At 52.7% G+C, this 24,616-nt stretch overlaps 7 protein-coding genes across 7 annotated transcripts; 4 read left to right on the top strand and 3 right to left on the bottom strand.

Moving 5' to 3' along the window:
* Positions 1 to 541: 541 nt before the first annotated feature.
* CABS01_07187 (uncharacterized protein) lies at positions 542 to 1,742 on the bottom strand (the record flags this gene model as incomplete). The annotated part of the gene is made up of 2 exons (XM_060540551.1): positions 542 to 1,254; positions 1,325 to 1,742. The coding sequence occupies 2 exons, from the start codon at positions 1,740 to 1,742 to the stop codon at positions 542 to 544; spliced, it is 1,131 nt and encodes a 376-aa protein (XP_060403436.1).
* A 1,148-nt stretch (positions 1,743 to 2,890) lies between these two features.
* CABS01_07186 (uncharacterized protein) lies at positions 2,891 to 6,636 on the top strand (the record flags this gene model as incomplete). The annotated part of the gene is made up of 4 exons (XM_060540550.1): positions 2,891 to 3,125; positions 3,179 to 3,231; positions 3,771 to 4,376; positions 4,462 to 6,636. 4 exons carry the CDS (start codon positions 2,891 to 2,893, stop codon positions 6,634 to 6,636), a joined length of 3,069 nt encoding a protein of 1,022 aa, XP_060403435.1.
* A 1,359-nt stretch (positions 6,637 to 7,995) lies between these two features.
* On the top strand, positions 7,996 to 9,999 carry CABS01_07185 (uncharacterized protein; the record flags this gene model as incomplete). Its single annotated transcript, XM_060540549.1, has 5 exons — positions 7,996 to 8,352; positions 8,406 to 8,591; positions 8,654 to 8,705; positions 8,760 to 9,272; positions 9,323 to 9,999. 5 exons carry the CDS (start codon positions 7,996 to 7,998, stop codon positions 9,997 to 9,999), a joined length of 1,785 nt encoding a protein of 594 aa, XP_060403434.1.
* A 243-nt stretch (positions 10,000 to 10,242) lies between these two features.
* On the bottom strand, positions 10,243 to 13,772 carry CABS01_07184 (modin; the record flags this gene model as incomplete). Its single annotated transcript, XM_060540548.1, has 4 exons — positions 10,243 to 10,600; positions 10,680 to 11,365; positions 11,707 to 12,596; positions 12,662 to 13,772. 4 exons carry the CDS (start codon positions 13,770 to 13,772, stop codon positions 10,243 to 10,245), a joined length of 3,045 nt encoding a protein of 1,014 aa, XP_060403433.1.
* Positions 13,773 to 15,174: 1,402 nt separating this feature from the next.
* CABS01_07183 (uncharacterized protein) lies at positions 15,175 to 16,511 on the bottom strand (the record flags this gene model as incomplete). The annotated part of the gene is made up of 3 exons (XM_060540547.1): positions 15,175 to 15,785; positions 15,871 to 16,055; positions 16,204 to 16,511. The coding sequence occupies 3 exons, from the start codon at positions 16,509 to 16,511 to the stop codon at positions 15,175 to 15,177; spliced, it is 1,104 nt and encodes a 367-aa protein (XP_060403432.1).
* Positions 16,512 to 18,927: 2,416 nt separating this feature from the next.
* CABS01_07182 (uncharacterized protein) lies at positions 18,928 to 20,200 on the top strand (the record flags this gene model as incomplete). Its single annotated transcript, XM_060540546.1, has 2 exons — positions 18,928 to 19,239; positions 19,322 to 20,200. 2 exons carry the CDS (start codon positions 18,928 to 18,930, stop codon positions 20,198 to 20,200), a joined length of 1,191 nt encoding a protein of 396 aa, XP_060403431.1.
* A 799-nt stretch (positions 20,201 to 20,999) lies between these two features.
* Positions 21,000 to 22,702, top strand: CABS01_07181 (uncharacterized protein; the record flags this gene model as incomplete). The annotated part of the gene is made up of 2 exons (XM_060540545.1): positions 21,000 to 21,087; positions 21,138 to 22,702. The coding sequence occupies 2 exons, from the start codon at positions 21,000 to 21,002 to the stop codon at positions 22,700 to 22,702; spliced, it is 1,653 nt and encodes a 550-aa protein (XP_060403430.1).
* Positions 22,703 to 24,616: the final 1,914 nt, after the last annotated feature.

Raw genomic sequence — 24,616 nt, 5'->3', positions numbered from 1 at the left:
GACAGAGTATTCGAGATAACAAGTTCTACAAAGCTAGAGGCAAATCATGCCTATCATTCGAATCTACCTCCTTTTCTACGGTGTGGAGACTCCAGCTTTGTGAAATGCTTCGCCACGGAATTGATATTCTGTCCCAAGTGGACCTCGCCGCTTCCCCCGGCGCTCCCCCGTCGCTGCCCCGGAGGCTCACCCTCCCCTAGGCGGCACCTGACATTTGCTCTGTCCTAGTTTTCGGCGCCTTGCCGAGGATCAAACCGAACCAGCCTTTAGCTGAGCGTATATATAACCTTTCCAGTGATTCCAACCATGGAAGGGGCCTGCATGATGCTTTCCTGAGCTCTCCGGAGAGCTGAGATATCTGGGCTCACTGCATGCGTACAGGTTGTGAGGCGCTAAACGAGTGCAAATACACAAAGCAACGTCAATTGAGCAAAGACACTCATCATCCTGCTGGACCTCCACAGGCTGAAGCACATAGCTCTGCAGGTCAGTCAGAGTTATGTTCGGCTGAGTGGCTTCATCAAGTACTGCTCTCCTCTTTTTACTTTCTATCCTCGTTCCGACTCAGCTTCTCACGGAAATAGCTAGGCCGTTCATCCTCATAAACAACATCAAACCGTGGATCATCTTTGAACGTGCCAATAGGGGCGCTCAGCCACTCTCCACTCGTCATGAGCGCCACGCAGCAGTGCCACGGCGTCGTATAGCCCGTCTCGGTGTGTAGCAAACTCAAAGACACCTTATTCTCGCCTGTGGAATGATGGATAGACAGGCGGAGATGGTTGGGGAAAGCAGCCTTGATAGCGCCAGCGAAAGCCTGTTCTGCATCAGAGGTACGGTACGCTAACAAGGCGGCTTTCACAGCCCCAAACAGTAGAGAACGCACATATCCGCGGATCATCATTTCCTTGGCGAGGAACTTGATTTCTCGCTTAAAGCTGTTGTGAGACCTATTCTTGCCGGTTGGAAAGATGTGTTGCAAGTCCGATTCAAGAAACCTCCTGTAACCACAATAGGTCATCAGGGTATCAGGCTGTGTGGCAATCTCGTAGTCGATGTCAAGGTCCTCTTTGCCATATTTATTTAAAAGATACCGGCGAAGGTTGGTCGCATTGGCAACGTAGACAATCTCGCTCGTCTGCTCAGGAAGGGGAAATTGAAGTAGCTCTTTGAGGCAGGAGAAGTTAATCCGGCCAAAGCCTTTCTTGACAGCCATAGCCCGTAGAGCCTCGCCGTAGGCCCACGTATCGCGATCTGGGATACATAGTAAGTCTGCAATCAAGGGCATCTTAGCAAAGCCAGTATATAAGATGGGGTGACTCACCGTTGTAGACCAGACCGTCTGAAATAATAGTGATCCTGGCACCTGGACTATATATATCTCGTATCCGTAGACATATGGTGTTAAGCCGCTGGAGGGCTAGCTCCTCAGCCTTGTCTGGCAGGAAGCCGAGGACTTTGTACGCTTTATTGGCCGACTTGAACGGAAATGCCGGGAGACACATATCAATCGGCTTATCTGCTGTGACGAACCCGTTGATGACGGACAAGAACTTGGTCATACCGGCAGCATGCCGGTACTTGAAATTGTCAATCTTGTCGAGAGCATACTCGAAAATGATGGCAAGGATCCTGGCAGACGTCTCATCCCCCTTATCCGTCTTCCATATCATCTTCTGAATCGCATCAGTGGCGTGAGCGAAATCTTTGCCATGTAGCGAGCTTCTCAAGTCGGAATCCATGGATTGAGTGGCAGATTGTGTGCAGGGAAAATTGAATGATCCAGAAGAAATTGACCGGGTGATGTAAGACTGAGAGAATAGCACAGGGTTTTAAATACATGCTCAGCCACACAGGTGCAGTTGATTCTCGACAAGTCGGCCCAAAGTCATTTGCTGCCACTGGTCTATAATGGGCTATCTGAGAAGGTATGCGGACATGTGGAAGAGAGCTCCAAAGTCGTTGGTTACTGATGTCCTACTCAAATTGTGTCGCGAATACACACGGAACTGGTTACGTTCAGAGGTGCGGCCAAAATCACAGGAACCGCGGCACGAAGTTGAGTGCTCCGGCAGTCCTCCGCGAGGCCCAATTCTCAGCCACGCGTCTAGACCTGCAGCGGGACTTCCCACATCTTCCGAGCAACTATCTTCAAGTGAATGTACATCCAGGTAAGACAAGGTAGGGCATGAGTCCAATTCTCCGCACCTAGGTTTTGGACTTGCTACTTTTGCTAGCTCATGCAGTTCTCGACTGATACGAAAGGACGAAGGCTCGCACCCCTGCTGATCGAAACGGGCGTCCAAAATGCCAGGGGTGATATCTACATATGCTGCCCTTCGAGGATCGGCACAGTTCTCGGTTCACAGACGAAAAGAAGGTTGTATTCTTCGTAAGTAGCATAGACTAACGATGGTGATGTGTGTGCAGCCGTCCTCGTCTCGCCTCACATTGTATTATCGCTATTGGGTGTTCCCGATACGAGGTTGCCGCTTCGAACTCAAATTGAAAGTTTGGCCTTTCAAGCTCATCGGCAGCATATGAGGCGTTAGTCCGGCCCATGCGCGCCTGCCGTTCATTTAACGCCCAGTACCGCATCTTTTGGTATTGTCAATCTTTCAGGAGATAGCAGGGATTCGCGGCGAATCACCAAACGTGCTGAGACCAAAGTTATCATGCTAAGTGACCAATGAATCTGGCTGTCTTTTCACGCCTTTTGTTCGTGCTAAGAGGCAGGATATGGGCGTCAAATGGATGCCCGAGACCTCGTTATCCCCTACGAAAGTTGCTCCTCTTCTACTATCCTACTCTCAGCACCTTTTCGTCAGGTTTCGTTCTTGACAGTTCCAGTTCAGCATCTCTTCAAATAGTGTACTGACACCTTGCAACAATGACTGTCCCAGAGCAATATGGTCGGCGGTTGATTCCCCAGATATTAGACAGTTTGGCTTCTGTCGAACCTCACCGCATTATATACTCGGTGGCAAACTCCTCGAATATCTCTCATGGGTTCCAACACATATCTGCTCGAGCTTTTGCAAAGGCAGTTGACAAGACCGCTTGGTGGTTGCATAGTCAAGTTGGTGAAGAAAGGATTGCCCGGGCAGCGGCTTACATTGGACCTCGTAAGTGAAGAAACCAATTGCTGGCAGGATTTTTGCTTTACTGACTCCAGAAGATGACCTCCGGCACGTTCTGTTGACGTATGCATGTGTCAAGGTCGGCTGCACTGTGAGTGAAATACCCCAAGCTATTCAAACCTAGCCGCACGTTTCTAATGCGTTTAATGGAGGCCCTATTTCTGTCCCCCAAAAATAGCACCGAAGGCGCACTCGCAGTGCTTGAAGCTGCAAAATGCAGCGTTTGGGTCAACCCATGCGGGTATTCATGTCCTCTGGTGGATGACATCCTGCAGAAGCGCAGTATGAAGGTGTTCCATTTACCAGAATTGGACGAACTGCTCAATGCAGAGATGACTGAATCGTACCCATACACTAAGACTTTTGACGAAGCTTCTCAAAACCCATTTTGTTTACTTCATACCTCCGGATCGACTGGCCTTCCAAAGCCGATCGCGTGGTCGCACGGCCTGATCGGTACAATGGATGCTGTGCGACTACTCCCACATGTCGAAGGAGATGACGGGCTGTCACCATGGACAAACAATTGGATCGATGGGGATAGAATATACTCATCGTTTCCAATGAGTCACGTATTTCTGCCCCGCTATACAACCAAAGGCCCCCTTCTAACTGAGATCACATTCACAGGGCGCCGGTATCATCATGAACATCCTCCTGCCGTCTCTCTTCGGTCTACACTGTATCATGGGCCCTAAAGGTGTAGTGCCTAACATGAACCTTATAGAATCACTTGCAGACCATGCAGAGATCGATATTTGGAGCATGGTCCCGTCATTAGTCGATGAGCTTGGTGAAACGCCCGATGTTTTGGTCAAGCTCAAGCAATCCAAATTCATCTGCGCTTCCGGTGGCCCAGTCAGCCCTCTTATCGGATCAAAAGTAAACGACGTCGTCCGAGTTCTAAACCTGACCGGTACTACAGAAGGCCTGTTTATGGGGAATCTATGGGTAGAGAAACAAGACTGGTATTATTTTGCCTTTCACCCATTCTCCGGGTTCGAGTTCAAGGAAGTAGAGTCAGGCGTCTATGAACATTGGGTACATCGCAACGACCACTGGCCCCTATTCCAAGGTATCTTTCATACTTTCCCGAATGAAAGGAGTGTCAACTTCAAAGATCTTTACACCAAACACCCTACTAAGCCGAATCTATGGGCTTACAAAGGGCGCAATGACGACATCGTTGTGTTGTCTAATGGCTACAAGATCTCACCGTTGGAAACAGAGGCTTTGGTCACCACGCATCCTGATATTAAGGGTTGTCTGATGGCAAGTCATTCCGTCCTACATGTTGATCGAACCTAGCTAACGTTCATAGATCGGAGCAGGGAAGCCCCAGGCAGGTCTTCTAATCGAGCTTGAAAACCCAACTTCCAAGACCAACGTGGTATGGGATAGTATCTGGGCCACAATTGAACGCGCCAACGCATTGTCGTTGCACAAAAATCAGGTGCAAAGTGATTACGTCGCTTTCGCTGAACTAGATACACCTTTTTCCCGCACTGATAAGGGAACGGTGAAGCGACGGGCCACGCTCGAGGCGTATGCTGATTACATCGAGCGCTTCTATAGCTCGCGGTCGGACCAAGACACCGAGTTCTTAGCTATCGACACCAGTTCTATTGTTTCCATCACCGATGCCATTCGTCACGTCTTAGGCAGTCTCTCACCTGCTGTTAAGAAGGCCACACCCGACGATGACCTCTTCGCCATGGGCTTCGACTCGCTGCTCGTTTTTCGTGCTATCAAGACTCTTCGCGTAGCCACCGGGCTTCGTGACCTGTTGGCCCCAAGGCATCTCTACGGCAGCCCTACACTCCGCCAGTTCTCAGCGACGTTGGCTCAGCTGGTGGCCGACATGCATAGGAAGGCGGTTGACAGATCAGCTTCGAATGGAACGGTTGCAGACAACGTCGCCGAGATGTACCGCATGATCAATTTGCACCGCATGCGTCTCTCACAAAAGGTTAGCCCTTTCGACCAGATGAGCCCCAACATATATCTGGGCATGAAGTTTTTCTACCAGCTCCGCAAGGGCGCCCGTTTTGAAGACGTCTTTGTACGATTACAGGCAGGGCTGCGTCGGGCCATGATACTCATTCCCGAGCTCGAGGGTAAGCTGATGCCCTGTTCGGAGGACGAGATAGGGTACAAGAAGGGTGACATGCGCATTTCGATTCCCCCGATGCCTTGTACGGCGACGGCGAACCGCAGCACCGAGTCATCCAGGCCACGACAACTGCGTTACCAAGACCTTTCGGCGGTGCTCCCGTCCTTTGCGGAGCTTCGTGCCGGTGGCTTCGCGTCTTCTGGCTTTGCAGATGATGTCATACTTTCAAGCCCGTTGCTGCCGCCGCTGCCGGCCGACTTGTTCGTCGCGCAGGCCAATTTTATCACTGGTGGCTGTATCCTAGCCATCAACATGCACCACCAATGCTTCGACGGCACGGGCACAATTATGGTGATGCGTATCTGGGGTGAATGCTGTCGTTATGTGCAAGGCGATGCCTCGGCGACGTGCGCCTGGCTGGACAAAGAGAGTTTGAACCGTAATCTTCTGCAAATTCTATACGAGATGGAGGGGTATGCGAAACCGGCAGACCAAGTAGACAAGAACGTATGGGGTTTCATCGACATCCCGGATCCGGCCGAGACAGGGACGGAGTGTGTGACCGAAATTAAGAACCTCGTCACCGAGTCGTCGCTCCCTCCGGCTCCGTTCTTCCCCCGGAATTTTCAATGGCCGCCGAAACCCCTTCCCAACGGCCGGCACTTGGCTTCATCCACCTTTATCATTCCGACCGAAATGATTGAGCAGCTCCGGCAAGACGTTCTGGCTGACCCCGCAGCCGGGGGCCTCGTCTCGGACAGCGACATGATCCAAGCATTCGTTTGGCGAGCGGCCGTCAAAGCGCGTCGCCATGTGGCGATACAGCTGCGCGACGAGACCTTTGAAACGGATGAGATGGCCATCGTTGAGTTGCCTATCGATGCCAGGCCTTATTTCTCAAAGCTGCTGCCAGAGTCGTATATGGGCAACCTCGTCGTCATCAACCGGCCGAGCATGCCGGTGGCGACGCTCTGCGGCACAGAAACAACAGTGGCGCAGATTTCGCAGGTGCTCCGCGCTGCTGCTGTCCACATCACGCCTTCATTAGTCCATGATGCATTCACGCTGCTGCAGTCAGTGCCTGACTACACCAAAGTGACTACTGCGTGCATGGAGATGGAGGGGATGCACACCGCCGTTAATAATTTGATGCTTTTCCAGACGAGTGCTATCTCTTTCGGAGACGAGTTCCTGGATGATGGCGGCGTGCCATCTGCAATGCGCGTGCAAATGGATGCTATCAACGCGGCATTCCGCATGTTGGTTATACATCCACTGCGCGAGGACGGTGGGATTGAGCTTGTCATTGGCACGCTGCCAGAAGAACTTGATGCGCTGCTGGCAGATGGCGAGTTTACTAGGTATTGTAGGTTTGTAGGTTAGCTTTAGCAGGCGGGTTACCTTGAATGAAGACCTTCAACGTGCCGACACAAGAGGGGCATCACATTGCACGAGCCCAGAATAGTACCACGAGCATGGAGTCACTTTGGTCCCTTCAGCTAATTTGAGACAACTTCATCGTGTTACAGTTGTAGGGAGATCAATGGATGATGAGTCTAGCCATTGAGACCCGACATTAAAGCCTAAGGTCCCGACCGGTAAACCAGCCAGCCCCTTCGTCAACATTACAAGATAACCATTGCCTCGTGAACTCTACACTAGACAAAGGTTACACCATGCCGAGAAGGGTGCGGGTATGATTTCAAAATGATTCAACAAAGTTAAGTGCCGGGAACCAGGAAAAGACGTTGGAAAGAGGGAAGATAGAAAGCGCAAAGGGAGAAGGGGAAGAGCAGCCGGTTGGAGCGCTTCTCCTTAGTTTAGTTTACTGATCCGGAAGAAGCCGGCTTGGGGAAGTTGTACTAACTAAGTCAACAAGGGGATGATGGCAGGAGTGTGAGGCTATTGACCAGGTCTAAAAGATATGAAATAACTATCCATAACTTTAAAAACATTTTTCGAAAAATAATCAGTACATCCAACGGATCGGCCCGCAGCCCACAGCGGCATGGACTAGGAATCATAGTCAAAACTCAACGGCAGACCAGTCTAACCCCCCACGTACTGCTATGTAGATCCTCGAGGGATTAGTGCGTTACTCCGTCAAGATACTACACAACAGACAAGGATGCGATCAAGTTGTTACCCTTCCTCGTAACATGTCATTTGAATCAGCCGCCGCTCATCTTTAGAGGAATACCCTACGCACTGCAGCAATAATCCCTAATTAGTTTGTCCACTAGCCTCCTCTCTTCTTCCTCTTTCTCTCTCAATGCAACGAGCCTACGTCTCAACCTCGGGACTAACGTATTTGTTTCAACAATCCTGTGATCCGTCCATCTTTTCTTTTCGTTCCTTGTTTCCGTTGTTCTTTGAAGCTTCTTGAGGTAATCAACCTAGGACCAAATACTCCCTCGAGAAGACATCAAACTCGCCTACGGCGCCAAGATCCAGCTCCAGACAAGGAGAGACAGATATAGAGAGGACGAGCTTGTGATAACACGCATAGTCCCCCCCCCCCACCCACACACCGCCCATAAAATCACCCAAACCTCCCCACCCACCACCAAAAACATCTCATAACACACTACCAGTCCGAACCCACCCCCCACCAAAGGAAGAAAAAAAAAAAGAAGGAGGGCCTGTTTAAAAACCCAACGCCCCCCCCCCCCCCCCCCCCACCCTTCCAAAACCAAAAAATTCTACGTCCGACCGAAGAATTGATTGACTAGAAATTCCACAATGTCCACAACCACCACTCCCGCTGCAGCGACCACAGCCGCCGTCCTCGACAAGAAACGTCTCTCGTCCAATGGCAAGACCGAAGTCGGCACCAATATTGTCGATCTCTCCCCCGGAGCCAAGCTCGAGGCCGAGGCCACCGCCAACGTCGAGCAGCGCGCCGGCTTCACCGCTGGAGGCTCTGCCTCTAGTGTTGATCAGGCCAACAACGACCAGCCCGAGTACCCTTCGACCGCCAAGGTGGCGCTGATTATCTCTTCACTGTGCCTTGCCATCTTCCTTGTTGCTCTAGATCAGACTATCATTGCTCCTGCGCTGGGTGCAATTACGGCACAATTCGAAAGTGTCAAGGATATTGTGAGCTATTTATTGGAAACCTTCCAGCAGAGAAATTCGTTAATAGGTCTCAGGGTTGGTATGGCTCCTCTTACTTGCTCACCACCACAGCTCTCCAGCCCATGTACGGAGCTGTCTACAAGCTCTTCAATGTGAAGATTGCCTACCTTACAGCCGTTTTCGTCTTTGAGATTGGCAGTTTGATCTCTGCCGTTGCGCCATCCTCAGTTGTCTTCATTGTCGGTCGTGCCATTGCTGGAGTATGCTATCCTTCTTAATCCAATGGACCATTTATTGTGCTCATACTGATTGACCTTCTCAGATCGGAACCGCGGGTCTTTTCTCTGGATCAATTGTCATTATCTCCCTAATCAGTATGTCACCACGGCCTACATCACCAACATGAGCCCCCACTAACATTCCCGTAGTGCCCCTGGAGAAGCGTCCCCTTGCCTTTGGTCTGGTCGGCGGCATGTGGGGAATCGCGTCCGTTGCAGGGCCTCTTCTTGGAGGTGCCTTCACCGACCATGCTACCTGGCGATGGTGTTTTTACATCAACCTCCCTATCGGCGGCCTCGCCATGCTAATCGTCTTCTTCTTCGTCCATGTCAATCATAACTCGGCCGAGTCCCGCAACACGCCCTTCATGAAACGTGTCCGGCAACTTGATCTTGCTGGTGCCGCCATCTTCATCCCCGCCATTATCTGTTTGCTTCTTGCCCTGCAGTGGGGGGGCGCCGATTATCCCTGGAACAACTCGCGCATCATCGGTCTCTTCTGTGGCTTCGGTGTCATGATCGCCATCTTCATTGGCATTCAGTTCTGGAAAAGTGACCAAGGAACTCTGCCTCCACGTTTGTTTAAGAACCGCAACATCTTATCGGCAATGCTCTTCGCGATGTTCTTTGGCGCCGGCTTTTTTCCCCTTATCTACTACCTCTGTAAGTTTCCTGTCGCTCCTTTCCTGGAGCGCTCTGCTAACACAGCCTAGCTCTCTACTTCCAGGCCATTCAGGGTGTGAGCGCTGTCCAGGCTGGAATCAAGATCCTACCTCTCTTACTCTCAACCGTTCTCAGCGCCATCGTTTCGGGGGGCGTTATTACTGTTGTCGGCTACTATAATTTTGTCATCATCCCTTGCATGATTCTATTTACTGTTGGTAGTGGCATGCTCACTGTCCTCAACGTTGTTTCGCCCCCGAAAGAGTGGCTCGGCTACCAGGTCATCGCGGGCCTTGGACTCGGCGCCGGTTTTCAAGTTGGTGTCTTGGTCGTGCAGACTGTACTACCACAGGAATGGGGTCCTGTCGGTACTGCCGCGGTTCAGTTCTTCCAAGCTCTCGGGGGGGCTCTCTTTATTGCTGTTGCCCAAACAGTCTTCCAGAACGGCCTCATTGACACTATTAAGGCCGACAACATCGGGATTGACCCTACCATCTTCATCAACAGTGGTGCCTCGGAGGTCAAGGATGTACTCCGCAGAATGGGTCGACTAGATGCGTTTGACATTATCCTCCAGGCGTATATGAAGGGTCTCCGAGACACATTCTACATCACCCTGGCTTGTGCTGCTTGTGCCTTCATCTGCTGTTTGTTCTTCCAATGGAAGTCGATTAAGCAGGGACCTGACAGTCACAGAAAGAAGGCAGAGCCTGCAGTTCCTGTCTAAAAGAAATGCACAAGTGTCAACTTTTTCGGATTTCGGTATTTAATGTAAAGTGCGGTGACCATTTCGGGCGTCCGAGAACTAGCTTCCGAGGTCTTATAAGACCTGACGTATTCCGGAGTGTGCCTGCGGTGGCTGTGCAAATTCTCACGAATCTGCCCAGCCTGCCGTAGACTCATCCGGCATGCAGCATAAACTTTCCATAATCCACGACCAACAACATTTCCATCGCACCACAAATTGTCCTCAGGTCGAAGGCTCCTTTTGTCGCCAATTTCCCGATGCTGCTGATCTAAGTGGTTGAGAAGATCTCGCGCTGTTGTCGCGATTCGAATTCTCATATCTGGGCTTCCGCCAAGCCGAGCGCTCACCATTTTCCTTCTCATTTTGCACATCCGAGGGCGTCGTACGATCCTTGAGCTTGTCGGGCAGACCGCGAGCAACGTTGACACGCAGACGGCCGGTTCCCCAGACCTTGCGATCCAGCGCGTTTCTTGCTGCATCGGCCTCTTCAGCTGTCGCAAAATCGACAAAGCAGTAGTGGTGCTCACCGCCCTTGGCCCTGGTAGACTCATGGGGAGTGATACGCTTACTGATGGCTAGTCTTTATCGTCGGAGTCAAGTCAGCGGCGGCATAGGGTAAGTTCACCATCGCTGGCGACTGGGGGGGGGGGGGTTCCTACGGCTTGTGGCCCTCAAGAATTTGTTGCAGTTCATCCTGATGTTGTGCCTGGTCAACCATCGCACCCAATCCTCCAACATAGAGTCTCCTGCCATCCCCTTCCGTCGCAACGACCTCGTCGAAGTGCTTGATGGCGCCGTACGGTCCGCTCTCGATGCCGCCGTTCCTACCGTTCCGCGCTGGTGATCTGCCAGCCTCGTCGCCGCCCTCACCCCGCGATCCTGACCAGTCTCCCCACCTGTTGAAGGAAGGCTCTCTGTCGCTTTGCCAGCGGCTCCGGTTCTGCTTCTTGGGCTCGCATGGGCCGACCTTGAGTGGTCTACCGCGGAGACGCGCATCAAGGGAGGATAGTGCCCGTTCGGCGTCTGCGCGCTCAGCGAAATCGACGAAGCAGTATCCGGGATTCCGAGCCGATACTGGATCCATGGAGATGTGAATCTTTTCGTACCCTTCAAAGCCATTGTCTTTCAGCATCTCCTCGATGTCGACGGGCTGGATGCTGTAGAGAAGGTTGCCTAGATAAATGCGTCGGCCATCCTCTAGGGCGGCGGGCTGCTCTGATGACGATGTCATGGTGTCGTTTGATGAGATCCGGGGATCGAATGAGCGTTGAAATGAATCTCGCAGCCTTTTCTTTGCCAACCACGTGTCGTTGGGAGGGATGTGAAGAATCAAAATTTGAGAAGTCTAGTGAGGGGCATGATCCAAACACCCAGTGGGGTAATTCGCGTTTTTGCGGCTAGGGTTCACCGGCACAGAAAAGCTTATACTTCATTCCATTGGTCAGTGAACAATGAATAAAAGTAATACATCAGGATCTCAAACTGCAAGGTCCTCATAACTTAATTGAATGCATTAAAGAGCGATGGAATCGGAATCCAGCTCGAGAATAAGCGCCTCAAACACCCTCATAGCCCAGCTCAAAGAATGAACACGGGCTGTCTGTTCCCAATCAACTCACTTTTCGACACTTGCACATCCTTTTTGTCGAAGTCGTGCAACATCAACCAACAAATCATCCTAAATACAAGTGTATACCATATTGCCAAACGCTGCATCTCAATATGGTTGGGTACTATCGTTTCCCACTGTGGCAGCTCTGACAACTTGCTTGGCTGCGGAAGTTCCGGCTGATCACCAGGTTGCTCAGTCTCGATGCGATGAGGCCACGTCTTGACCCTGCTGATGCCGGGCGTGGGCGTCGAGTCGTCTAGAGCCTTGGTTGGAGACTCTCCGGGGTTAAGTCTCGACGGCGACGGAGGGACTGCGCTGTCGGCTTGGGGTGAGCCGTTACCCAAGCGGGATCTTCGTTTCTCTGTGTCGTCGTGTATAGCTCTTGAAACGACCTCGTCATCTCGCTTACCCCTCTTAGTAGAGTTGGTAGGCACTACACGCCATAGTATGCGCTCGAAGTATGTCTCCATGAACCTTTGTTCTCTCATCTCCAGAGGAATACCAAGCAGGTCCCGAAACGAAATCTGTTCTTTCCCCCTTTTATCCGGACTGTTGATGGCTGCCAACACTTCCTGGAGGTGACGACGTAGCACATCGAGCACGATTCCCTGGTCTCGTTTCTTGAGAGATTTGTCTGCCATATCAATGGCTTTGTGCAAGAGACTCATTCTTTTGCTCGTTAGAGGCGGGTTCTCGTCAAAATCGTTGCTCATCTCCTCCGCTGACTCCGAAAGAGCCCTAATATCTTCGACGGCAGTTTCAACCCTCTCATCGATGACAGTCTCCGCCTCTTCTTCAACAACCGTGAGATCGTTCATCAACAGTCCGCTAAAAGCGATGAGCAGACGCTGGAGTGATAACGAATCTCTGTCCCAAGAGAAGATTGTTGGATTGGGCAGGAAACGGAAGCACCTTCCTTCAATGTGCAAAACTCGCGCGAGCATGCCGATGACCTCGAAGGTAACTGCCTTACAGTCAGTCGAACATGCACAAACTCTCACAGATTCACTCGATTAACTGATTACATACCAGAAAAGAGGTGCCGGTCTTTCTTTCCTTCTCTGTAGAAGAGCGTGGTTTTGCCGTTGCATCCTATCTGGGTCAAAGTCTCCGCAATGGCATCGCGAGTGCTCAGTTGAAGGATTTCGACCTTGGTTCCAGTTCCCGACGACGTTTTGAACTCCCTCTGCCACTCCAAGTCTTCGTCGGGATCCTTCTTGACTCGATAGAAAGTTGGCACTCGCCCAAAACAGAGCTCCTTCACTTCAGATGTCGGAATCACTCGCCGCTCCTCAAATACAGTGGGACCGGTTTTCTCAAAAACAAAGACGACACCCAAGTCGGGTACACGTGAGCCAGTCAGACTATAGCCATTTCCTTCCGCGCGGTACTGGTTGTTGTCTCGGTCGAAGACTCTCCAATAGAGTCCAAGTATTGCTGCTAGCTCGACCAGATGAGAGATCGTAGAGGTTGCATAGGGCTTCTTGATGGAGGGGTTCGCATCGAAGCTTCTTTCCTTCGCCTGTACTTTCACGGCCAAAGTCGGCTCAGGCAGGTCCGGGATGATGGAACTTGGCAACCATTCCCCTTGGAGCTTCTTGCACTCCCATTCTTTGGAATCCTTCTCCATTCTTTCAAGGGCGATTAGGAGATAGACCCACGTTGCTAGCTCGTTGTTGACAGTGTGGACCTTTTCAGTAGGCTTAGACGGCTTTTCGTCGTTGGTTCCGTTGGCTGGTCCAGGGTTTGGGAATATCTTGGCATATTCGAGTCGGTTCTTGGTACAACTTTTCTCAGTGCCCTCCACGGACCACATCTCTCCTTTTTCAGGTTTATTCTGGTTGTTTGGGGGGGCCAGAAAGATGATTGGCGCCTCGAACCTAACCTCGAGACGTAACTCCTTGAACTTTGGCCGTTTTGTCGTGCCTTTCGCCCATCCTCCCATCACGTCTTCGGTGCAATTGGGAAGCCCTTTAGCCGACGCAAAGATCGCTTGCATGATCTGTAGAGTAGCCGCAAAGAGAGCGACCACCGAGACGACGAGAGCAACAATCGCAACAACTACGTCGCTCCCTCCGTTAGCATTGCCATTGCTGTTGCTATTGTCGCTCGGGCTATTACTGGAATTGCTGTCGGCCATCTTGACAGATGTTCACCCCGTGAAACACCACGTAAAGAAATGACGAGTGCGACAGAGACCATCAAAGTCCGAAGTCTTCGCCAAGAATCCTATCCCATACGGCTGGGATTGAGAATGAGATTGGTGATGCTACCCCGCCGAGGAAGATTCCGTTGATCACCGGCAGAAGTGGGTCGCAAGTGGACGAGCCGGCGCCGGAGTTGTGAGCACGTGGACGGCGGCGACTAGCCGTGTCAAGACCAAATGTCGGTGAAGGGTGTCTGGTAGTTTAAAGGACCATTGTTTCGACTGGAGACGACATTCTCATCGAGAACGAGACATAAGTAAATAGATTAACGAAGCGGAAAAGTCGAGGACGAGGCTTTGGTGAACTACCGCAATTGATGATTTTGCGACGGTTCGCCCCGTCTCACAGGATTTGAGCTGCAGCTGAAGGCCGCTTATGCGGCATCCCTGGAAATGCGCATCATGAGGTCCAGCCCAGCCCATGGCGCAGCCCAAAACAGTCGGAAAGGGACACCGCGGATGTACGGATTTTGCGGCCTGCGTAGACTGCCTGATAAGCAACAACAAGAAAGTGTGCCATTGGTGGTCTTCTTCTGTGAGAGACTAGCCGTATAACCAATAATTCTGCCCGTCAACACAGGTGCGTCATCATGTCTCAACCATTGGGCAGAGTTCAATTGGAGAAGCTGGCAACTGTCACATCTCACCAACAGCACTCTTCTGGCTCAAGCAGCAGGCTACGCAGAGCCTCCTTTCTCGCATGAAAACCTGAAGGCTCTCGCTGCGGGCCTCAGTTCTTGCGTGCGAATTTGTCCATTGGAGTCTGCCTGACCAACCTGTCGCACGTTAGACGTCATAAGCCATCTTTGATTTCTAACTCAGAAGCCGGCCGAAAATACCGATCGGCCCACTGGACCCAATGCCCGACGCATTCTCTGCCAACCCCTTGATTTCAGTCAACTTGCGATGACCAAAATGAGGTTGAAAGAAAATATTCAGGTGCCTTCCACTTTTTTGAGATTGGTGGTTTGGAGTTGAGTAGAGCGTTGTTGTACTGAAGGGTTGAACCCTGGCGAGCGGTTCGTCTGATGCTTTCGGGATATAAGGGAGTCTGTGCATAGTGTTATGCGGGATGACGGGGCCATGCCTCCATTCTAGAAGGATACTAATAAGACATCTCCGACAGCAGCACCCTAGCGACACATCAGCCAAAGTTGTCAATCTCAAAGATGGTATGCTTGCTAACCATGGCCCGCCTTTGCGACCTGGAAGGAAGCAAGAAACTAATCCTCTGAAAGGGACACGAAGACGAAATCTGGAATCTTGAGCGTCATTATGTGTCTCAATTCGTGGTATTCTAGCTACGTAGGTTTTAAACAAAGAAAATTACGCTTCGTTAGTTCTTCAATATCCCATGCTGACTCGAGTGATTTGATGCACTCTCCAAATCATCAGGGAGATGCTCGTAGGGCCCGGCCTTGCGATCTGTGTCTTGCCTAAATTCCGACACAATCACCTCTTTTGTTTGCATAATTCCTTCCATGGGACCCAGCTTGCGTCGGGTGCTCATGGCATAAGCCTCCTCCTCTGCGTTTCCGCGCCGGACGGTGGACCGATGCGTAGAGACATTGGTCCCTCGACCGTAATAGTGCAGTCCCGATGTTCCGCCGTGAGATTTTGACGATGACTTTGCTTGTCTCCTCTTGTTCCACAATCCGTACAGTGTCGGCGCGTTGACCACGATCGCGGCGGTGAGCAGTTCGGTGCTAGCCCATGTCGTTCGGTTGATTTGACTGTCCTTGTTCGTAATGTTGATCGGAAGTCGAATGACGGTAATGGCGATGATGAAGACGCCGAGCGTGAAGAGGGCGTACAGCTGAATCTTGCGTTGCCATGGCGTCTTCAAGGAGAAGACCAGGGGAAGTGGTAGTACGAGTAGCATAAAGTCGGTGACGATGTTGAGGACACCTACGACGACGAGTTGCATTTGTGCCTTTGAGCATGCGCCTGCAAGGGTTGAGAGTCAATAATCAGAGTTCGTTCCATCCCATCGGCATGTCTTGCATGTTCGGAGAATTGGCTAGTCACGTACCTGGGTCAGGAACAACCTGCCAGTAGAGATGGAAGGGATTGCATTCGCTGAACGTCGTCACCTGGCAGGCGACGTAGGTGCAGAAGAAGATGATGGAAAATGACCAGATGGTGATCTTCTCGAAACGAAGATTCAATAACAGTCGACGATAGACATCCAACAGGACGAGCTTCTGAAGCCAGAGGCTTGGGAGAATGTCAGTATGATTGATCGTAAAAGTCTAATAACCTTCCTGACTCAAACCGCTGCAGATTGTGACCAAACGGCCCAAAGGAGCGCTGAAGTCCAGGGTGGTTGAGGGTGCACGGTGAAGCAAATGGGGGCAGCACTGACTAGGAGTTGTAAAAGACCCGGTTCACAATGGACAGTTTGCTGCCGATCTCCCGCCTGTAGATCTCCTCGTCGGTAAACGTGTGATTCTTTCGATATGCCGCCGAGACGTTGTTCGTGCCCCAAGTCAAGACGACGTGGATGAGGCCGAGCCGCGTCAGAGCGCAGATGATGGCGGCGACTGTGAACCAGTCGCCCAGGTTGTATTCCTGTCTGGAGATGTGCACCTTTTTCCAGACCAGCCGAGCCACCATGATAATAAGAGCCAAGCAGCTAAAGAGCCAATGGATGAGTAGCGTCGGGTCGTCCATGGCCGGCGAGTGTCCGAGGCTCCGGGGGGTCGACGAGACGATGGGACGGGACGGAGACAAGACAAGACAAGAGACGAAAAAGAGAGACGACGGAAAAAAAGGAGCCTCTCGAGAAGAGGAGCGCAGATTCGGGGGCAGATCATGAACATTATTATCTTCTCGGTTTCACGTCTACGTACTCATCGCACTAAGGTAGGGGAGAATAGGGGGCCTTGCTAGCTTGATACGCAAAGTCTCCCGATCCCAGCTTGCCCGAGGTACTGACCTGCTGTGTGAAAGGACCATCATACCATTCTCAGAAATGTTTGCGGGCGTGACCAGTCTCTGGGGAGTCTGGGACCTTGCCAATGCTTGTAGAGCGGCCAGAGCCTTGCAAAGAAAAGAGAAAAAAGATGGTCCTAGATGAAAGGATCAGGGCTTGAGACCTCCGGAGTTTGGATGCTGCGAACCCCAACTTTCCCTGGTGGTGGTTCGGATGCACGTCGGCTGTCGAGGAATCTCCATAAGATGTGTGATTGCGATGATCCACCGTGGGGCTCTTCCTCGCAGCAGAGACGCAGCTTGTGCGGCACGTACTCTTTCGTCTGTGTGGTCTGTCGACTTCTAGAAGCCGAGGAGGGCCGATTTGCGAGAGCCTGAGAGGAGACGTCTGGAATCTTGACCCAGATTCGCCTGTGCCGCTGTGCCGCTGAAGATTTGCTGCAGGATTTAGAGATGCCGAGGGAACAGGTGGAGCGCCAAAAGTCTTGCGTTGTAATTGTTCAGGTACATTCTGGACAGCCGATATTGATAGAAGTTTGTTTTGTTTGAGTTTGACAGCTTGACAGTGACAACTTTTTGTTTTTGCGCTCAGATGTTCTCAACGGCTACCAACGACGGGAGCGATTGCTTAGCCGATCGAATCCCAACTCAATACGGACGTTTGCTAGTCTCCTTCGACTGCTTTCAACGAACTTCACTGAACTGAGTCTAGCGGCGGCGGGCGGCGTTGAACTTTACGAGTTTCTCCCCGGCTGGGGGGGTTTATCGGAGCAAAAAAGCTCACCGTGAAGAGAACGGGAATGGGCTGACCGTTGGTCCGCCGGCTACTAGCATCACAGCACTAGTAAGTGCCGCCACAGTCGTATTACACGTATACTTCAATGGTCCCCCTCCTCCAGGATTCAAGGCCGGGTTAGACGGGCTTGGCAGCCTGTTGAAGGGCGTCCAGGATGATGGGATGTACCTACGGATAATGGATATCGTTGTGCAGACCCGATTTATTCAAGAACCAAAGATCACAATAGTGGGAAGAATGCCGGGTTTGCGAGATCATCGTAATCAGGACTTCGCCCCGCCGCTAGTTTGAGTTGATCAACCGAATCCCCCCCACGTTACGTTGAAGCGATTTACAGTAATAAGAATGTCGTCTTTGGGTCTCTTGGCTTTCCGCTGCCCGGCACATGGCTTTGACAGAATATTGACGGAACTTAGCCCCCAAACATGCCACATAGGGTCAGATTTCCTGCCTCAAGAATTGGCAAGAGTCAGTCACCTCGTCCGGAAACGTTCTCTGCCTGTCTTTTCTGAGGCTTTCTCTGCTCAATGGCGGAGATTAATGCTCGGGCTTGATCCGTAGTCAGCGGCCTAGTGGTAGACTAATATCCACGATGCCGGACTGATGCAACACTTGCTCCATTCTATATGAGACCATCGGGCGTGGTAGTCCCCCGGTCCCTGTCCGCCCGCTGACTCGCGCACAGAACACCACTCTAACATGAGCCGACTTGCTCTTGTTGATGGAGAAATTTCTGGCAGAGCAAGCTGTTCGCGGCGGTGCGCCTCCTTTTGCGGCTTGCCTCTGTCCCGCCCCCCCGACTTCCGCCGTGATATCATCTCGTCCGCTGGGACCGCTGGGCCACAGCCCACCTCGACGGTCCTCGCTAGAGATCGGGACCTAGCCGCGTGGCGTTCTTGTTCTCGACCTTTCGGCTGACTGCCGCTCTTCAGACACACAGACCGAAGCGGGTGGATGCCGCTCGCCGGGCCCCCCAAGGCGCCCAAGGTCTCCAAGACCGGGCTTAATGTCGTATCACCCTTCCACGCCTCCATTCCTTGATTGTTCTTCTCCATCAGCCCTATCTTAAAATCACTCGAGGATGGACCCTTTATGCCAGGCTAGCGGAGCACGCGGCAAGGTGATTTTCATTCATTAAAGAAGTCCCAATTGCCACCCTCCCGTACCGCGTGGCCCAAAGTTTAATCCCCTGCTCAACCGCTGTCGCTCTTTTCAGTCCTTTCCCGGTTCCTGCAGCTCGCGTCCGTCCCTTTATTTTCCTTTTTTACTCGTACTCTAATTCCAGAAAGACGGTACCATTCCTGTCCGAGTGTCTCACTTCCCAGGCCATCTACGTGACACGCCCGACGCAGCACAACCATGCAATTCCTCAAGTTCGCCGCTGCGGCCGCCGCTCTGTTGGGCCAGGCTTCCGCGTTCCCTCCCGGCCCTGGATTCGGTTTCCCGGGCGGGGGAGGAGGCCCGGACTCTCAGCCGGATAGGGATGGCTGCGTCGACTCCGAGGCGGCGTACATTCGCTCCTACTTCTACGTCGGAGGCGGGTACGTCGACGATGGTTCCGGTGGTCACATCTTCCGCGATCAGATGTACGTTGAGAAGTTGCTCCCCACGACTGGAGTTTCCCAGGAGACGCCGATCGTCCTGATCCACGGTCAGGCCCAGACGGGTAGCGTAAGTTTTGCAGATCTTTCCCAGCGGGATCCTCCCTCGCGATGTCATAATATTGAATATTCGCTGACCCTCCTTCCCTCAGAACTTCTACAACAAGCCCGATGGCGGTAGAGGTTGGGCCTCTCACTTTGTGAGACAAGGCTTCGAGGTCTACATCGTCGACCAGACGCTCCGTGGCCGCTCCGCTTGGATGCCCGCCTACGGCGCCTCCAAGCCCTCGACGTACTCCGCCGAGATCATCCAGCAGCGCTTCACCGCCGTCAAGGAGTACATGCTCTGGCCCCAGGCTGTCAACCACACTCAGTGGCCCGGTACCGGCATGATGGGTGATGAGGTCTTCGATGCCTTCTACAGCTCCAACGTCCAGTTCATCAATAATGCCACCTACCAGCAAACGACCGTCCAGGCCGCCGGTGCCGCCCTTCTCGACAAGATCGGCAGACCCGCCGTCGTTCTCGGTCACAGCCAGGGCGGTCTTATGCCCATCATCATCGCCGACGCCCGCCCCGAGCTGACCAAGGCTCTCATTCTCCTCGAGCCTACCGGCCCTCCCTTCCAGGAGGCTGTCTTCAGCAACAAGTCCGCCCGCGCCTACGGTCTCACTGATATCCCCGTCACCTACTCCCCCGAGGTCACGGATCCCACCACCGACCTCGTTCAGCAGACCTACCCTGCCAAGGGCGAGAACTATGTCCAGTGCGTGCTCCAGGCTGAGACCCCCGCCCCGCGCCAGCTCGTCAACCTCGCCGACAAGCCCATTCTCCTCGTTACCTCTGAGGCGTCCTACCACGCTCCCTACGACCACTGCAGCGTCGAGTTCCTTCTTCAGGCCGGCTGCAGCAAGACGGAGCACCTCGAGCTCGGCGAGGCCGGCTTCCACGGCAACGGCCACATGTTCTTCATGGAGAAGAACAGCTACGAGATCCAGAAGACTCTTCGCGATTGGATCCAGGCCTTGTAAGGATTTGGCGATGGTGTCAAAGCGGGCCGGTGGGTGTGGAGGAAGAAGATAACTGAGTGATGTGCTCATGTGTGCGTTTTGTACGAAAAGAAGCGGATACCCATAGACGATGAATATCATAATCTGGTAATGACACGCACTCGGTATCCTCGTCGCCTCCCAGTCTCATGCGATCGTCGAGGTTGGTTCGGATTGCCGTTGTGACATCCGGAGAGATCTGCTCTTAGACTTCAGCCACGTGCTAGTTGATCCCAGTGTCGGCCGAGTCATCCTCCATGTCCGAGCGCAGCGATCCTTGACACGTTGACGGGAGGTCAAATGTGACTTGAGCTATATCTTGACAGCCTGGTTGAAGAAATGATCATCGCTGGCAGTGGGGGGACTTGTCAATATTGCTTCCGTCCCCTCCCGCTGAGTCGTTGACGCCATGTCATATCTGTCCCCGACGGGGAGGTTGGAGATGAGTAGCTTACACGGACCAGATCTCATACAGGCAAACTGCCAAAGACTAAACCTCGGATTTTGACTTACACGCTCTTAGCTTACCTCTGCACCTTCGCCTCACAGACTTTGCGCTTGGAGCATCACGTTAAGCTCCGGCATCGCCAAACATCGCAGCTGCACCTCAATGGCGTTTCAACTAATGCAACTCATCTTTGTAACAGATTCCAGCACGGTGGCTAAAAGGTGCTGGATCTGTGGTTTAAAATGCAGCTACCTGCCAGGCTAGAAGCTAGAAGCCTTCTAGTTTCTTGTGTCAATGACAGACTGCTTTTGCCCGTGTTGAGGACTTCCAGAAATGGCGACTACAACCAGTGTCATCGCGACCAAGGGAGCGAGCGATGGGGCCGCAGATTCGGGCCATTACACGATTGTTCGTAAAACGAGTATGTTCAGTTGGCGCTACTAGAAGTTGCTCGACGCTAATGTTTGCCAGCAAATCTCGACCGCATGTTCTATGTCTACCATCGCCTCGGAATCCAATCCAATGTTCTAGTCGCAGCTCGCTACGCCTCAGCCCAACCGGGCAAGCAGCGTATAATCCTATCCGACGATGCAGTCTTCTCAGCTCTCCACGCTGTCGTCACCAAGTTCCCAGAGCTCGGTCTCGTCGGAGTAGTAGGGCCCGCCGCCGAGGAGGGCAAGCATCTCCTGTCTATCGCGACACTCAACGAGATTGATCTCGAACGCTGCATCGAGTTCATCGACGACGACACAACCCAAGTCGACGCCGAGTTCCTCGAAAAGCTCCATGGGAAATGGCACTGGGCTGATGGTACAGTCGAGGCAGGAGTGCCCTGGTGGAAAATCATCGTTATCGGACGCCGAGACGTTGTCTTCGTCTACCACCACCTCGTTTGCGACGGCGCGTTCGGTATGATATTCCACCGCGAGCTACTGGATGCTCTTAATGCATCAGCCGTCTCCGACGCGGGCTCCACTCCAACGCGCATCATCAAGCTCGATCCCGACAGGGTACGACTGAGCATGGCCCTCGAGAACACTATCCACAAGAAACCAGCGGTCCTGGGCGTTATCTACAACCTCCTCGTTTTCCTCTTCTACCGGTTCTTCTACGCTAAAAAGCTCTTCTTCATCAACTTCCCTAAGCCGAAGGAGTTACTCAAGGACCCGATGGCTGTCGTTGGGCCCGCGGACCGTACCGTCACAAAGGTCACGACCCGTCGTATTCCTTCTGACAAGATGGACGCCATCATCAAAGCGTGCCGGGCGCATGACACAACTTTCACGCCGTTTCTGGCTGTTGTCGTCGCCGGCACCCTCGCAGCAGACTTCTATCCTCACGCTGAAGTCGGATTTACCCGGTACGCGGTGGACATGCGCGCCACGGGCTGCTTCGACACGGCTTCTTCGGACGAGGGTAAACTGCTCAACCTGGCTGCGAGTCTCCCTGAGCCGGAGAAGCTGAGGAAGTACCGCCAGGCCTTCTCAGCATCGTCCTCCGTAGGCGACAAGCAAAAAGGACTTACCGCGACCGTCGATTCCAAAGCCGCTTGGGACCTAGTCCGAGACTATGGGCGACGAATGGTGGAGTCGCGGAGCGGCGGGGAAGAGTCTCATCTTTACAAGGCCTGGATCAGCGGCAATGCTCTTGGGCCAAGCCTCGAGGAGTTCACCGAGAAGTTGCCGTCGATGGGACTCTTCATGCAGAACAGTTTTTCAGTCTCCAATGTCGGATGTCTCAAGACCGCGCCTCCGTCTTCGAATGTTGAAGAGCCGGTGGTGAAGATTGAGGATGTACAGTTCTCAGCCGGCCCGGTACAAGGTGCCGTGGGTTACCATGGTATTGTGTTCAATGTGGCGGGGGTTGCGGGCGGCGACACTGTCATCAATGCTTGTACCGAGGGAGGGATGGCTCCCGAAGGGATGGTTGAAGCTGTCTTGGATGGTGTTATGGCTAGAGTCAATGCATTGCTGCAGCAAGAAAGCACTCCAAAGGATGGCAGTGGCCGCAAGGGATTTTGGCATGCCTTTGGTTGAGTCAAGATGAATTATATTGACATGATCTTCCATAAGAAACAAGTTTCGATGTCTGCCGGGTCTACCAGATAGATGTGGATCTGTACATGCATGGCATCGTCACTAGAGTAGTGTGTCTAGATAGACGTCGGTCTAAGATGACTGGTTGAAGTTCTCTAGGTACTTGACCAAGAGTAGAGAGTGCTCAATATCGTTGATTACTTGATTTAAACTCAAGCCGAGGTGACGTGAACTCTGAGTCCAGTCAACCTAGTCTGACATGTGGTGTCAATAGCTCATAATCAAGCCCATTTATGAGATGCTATTACAGCACTTGGTTCATTAGAGACGCCACGTCCTAGCTGGGCGGGAGGCAATTCCTGATAGAATTTGTATTGACCCATCTTACCAACACCACAATTTAAATTCAAGACTATAGAAATCAAAGAAGATGACAAATCCCGCCCAATATTGCACGAGATTCACACTGAAGGTATGCACAGCGTCGAATAGTTTGGTCCCATGCCTCAAGTAAACTCTGATAGAACGGGTAGACGACATAAGATACTGTCTCATTGGAAACGCTTGTGGGTTCAACATCAGACCACTACAACCGATCTTCAAAGTACATAGGAAAAGATTCAAAACTATGTTCCAGTAAATCTGTCAATCAACTTCGTGAGACAAACCCTCACCCAGGATCATGAAGACAAGAACCCTCTTCCAAAGCTGACGTCCCGCCAAGGGACACATCGCGGCCTAGACCAATCTCATCGGAGACCCATCACCAATTCAGTCCGAAAGAACCCACCCAGTGTGCAGTCAGCCGCCGCAGCCGACCCCCATGCCAAATCCAGCTGTAACACCCGAGAAGACGCAATCTAAATCTCGCACATTGGCATTCTGCATCACAAACCAACACGAAAAACTGATCAACTTTCCATCTCCGGCAGGTCGAAGCATCGAGAATACTCACAGACAGGTACGGCGACGAAAAGGCACCAACGAAACCGGTCCCAATAAACGGGGATACGGATCCTCAGGAATGGGTCGGCTCGTTCGTATCCACCGCATCTGAGGTATCTGCTTGGCTGCACCCTGGACCCCCCCTTCGCAATCACAACGCTTACGCAGGATTAGGTAGCCACGAGAGAGAGCCCGGTTCCAACAAGAACGGGGGCCGCATGTAGGATATCCGTAACTGCACTCCGTACATCTGCACTTCCGCAACCTGCAGCGGAGCCTGCTGCCTGCGTGTTTGCCTGTCTTTCAGAACTGTCAAGCTGCTTGTAGAGGCGCAGACGGCACAGCTGCTTGAAGACTCCGGGAGCCTTGCGTGCTTTGGCTCGCCACGGGATGTTTGCTTCCTGCTCTGTCTTCTAAGCGCCCCCAGAAACCCGGTCGGAATACCCGTCGAATCGAGGCCTGCAGCGGGAACATGGGGGGGGGGGGGGGGGGGGGGGGCGGTGTGCAGTTGCGGTGCGGCTTGGGGGTTGTGCGTCGCGTGTGGGTTTTTCTCGCTCCCCCCCGCGCCCGCCCCCCCCCCCCGCGCGCGCGCGGGCGGGGGGGGGGGGGGGGGGGGGGGGGGGGGGGGGGGGGGGGGGGGGGGGGGGCAGTGGGTTGTGAGATTTGTTTGCCTGCTGTGCCGTTGGGATGCATATCGTGAAAGTGATTGTTGGAACCGGGGGTTGGAGGGTTTTTTGGTGATATTGTGGACTGCAGTTACGATTGTTCCTGGAGAAGAGAGCCGAGAGACTATTGAGAGCCACCTCGCTTGGCGGGCACGCAGTGTGCAGCATGACGGAGCCTTGGGGGCAAGCGGGTTTGGTATTAAAACGGTCGTCAGCGTCGTCGGTAAGGTCCTCTTCCCAAAGCTTGTTATTCTGTAGCTTTGTCATTCTTCAGCAACAGCAACTTTGGCCCATCGTCAACTTC

The sequence above is a fragment of the Colletotrichum abscissum genome, assembly GCF_030869225.1.
Source record: "Colletotrichum abscissum strain IMI 504890 chromosome Unknown Scaffold_15.1, whole genome shotgun sequence".
Taxonomy (NCBI): Eukaryota; Fungi; Ascomycota; class Sordariomycetes; order Glomerellales; family Glomerellaceae; genus Colletotrichum; species Colletotrichum abscissum.
The sequence above is the reverse complement of the archived record's forward strand: the minus strand, read 5'-3'. Positions and strand labels throughout refer to the sequence as shown.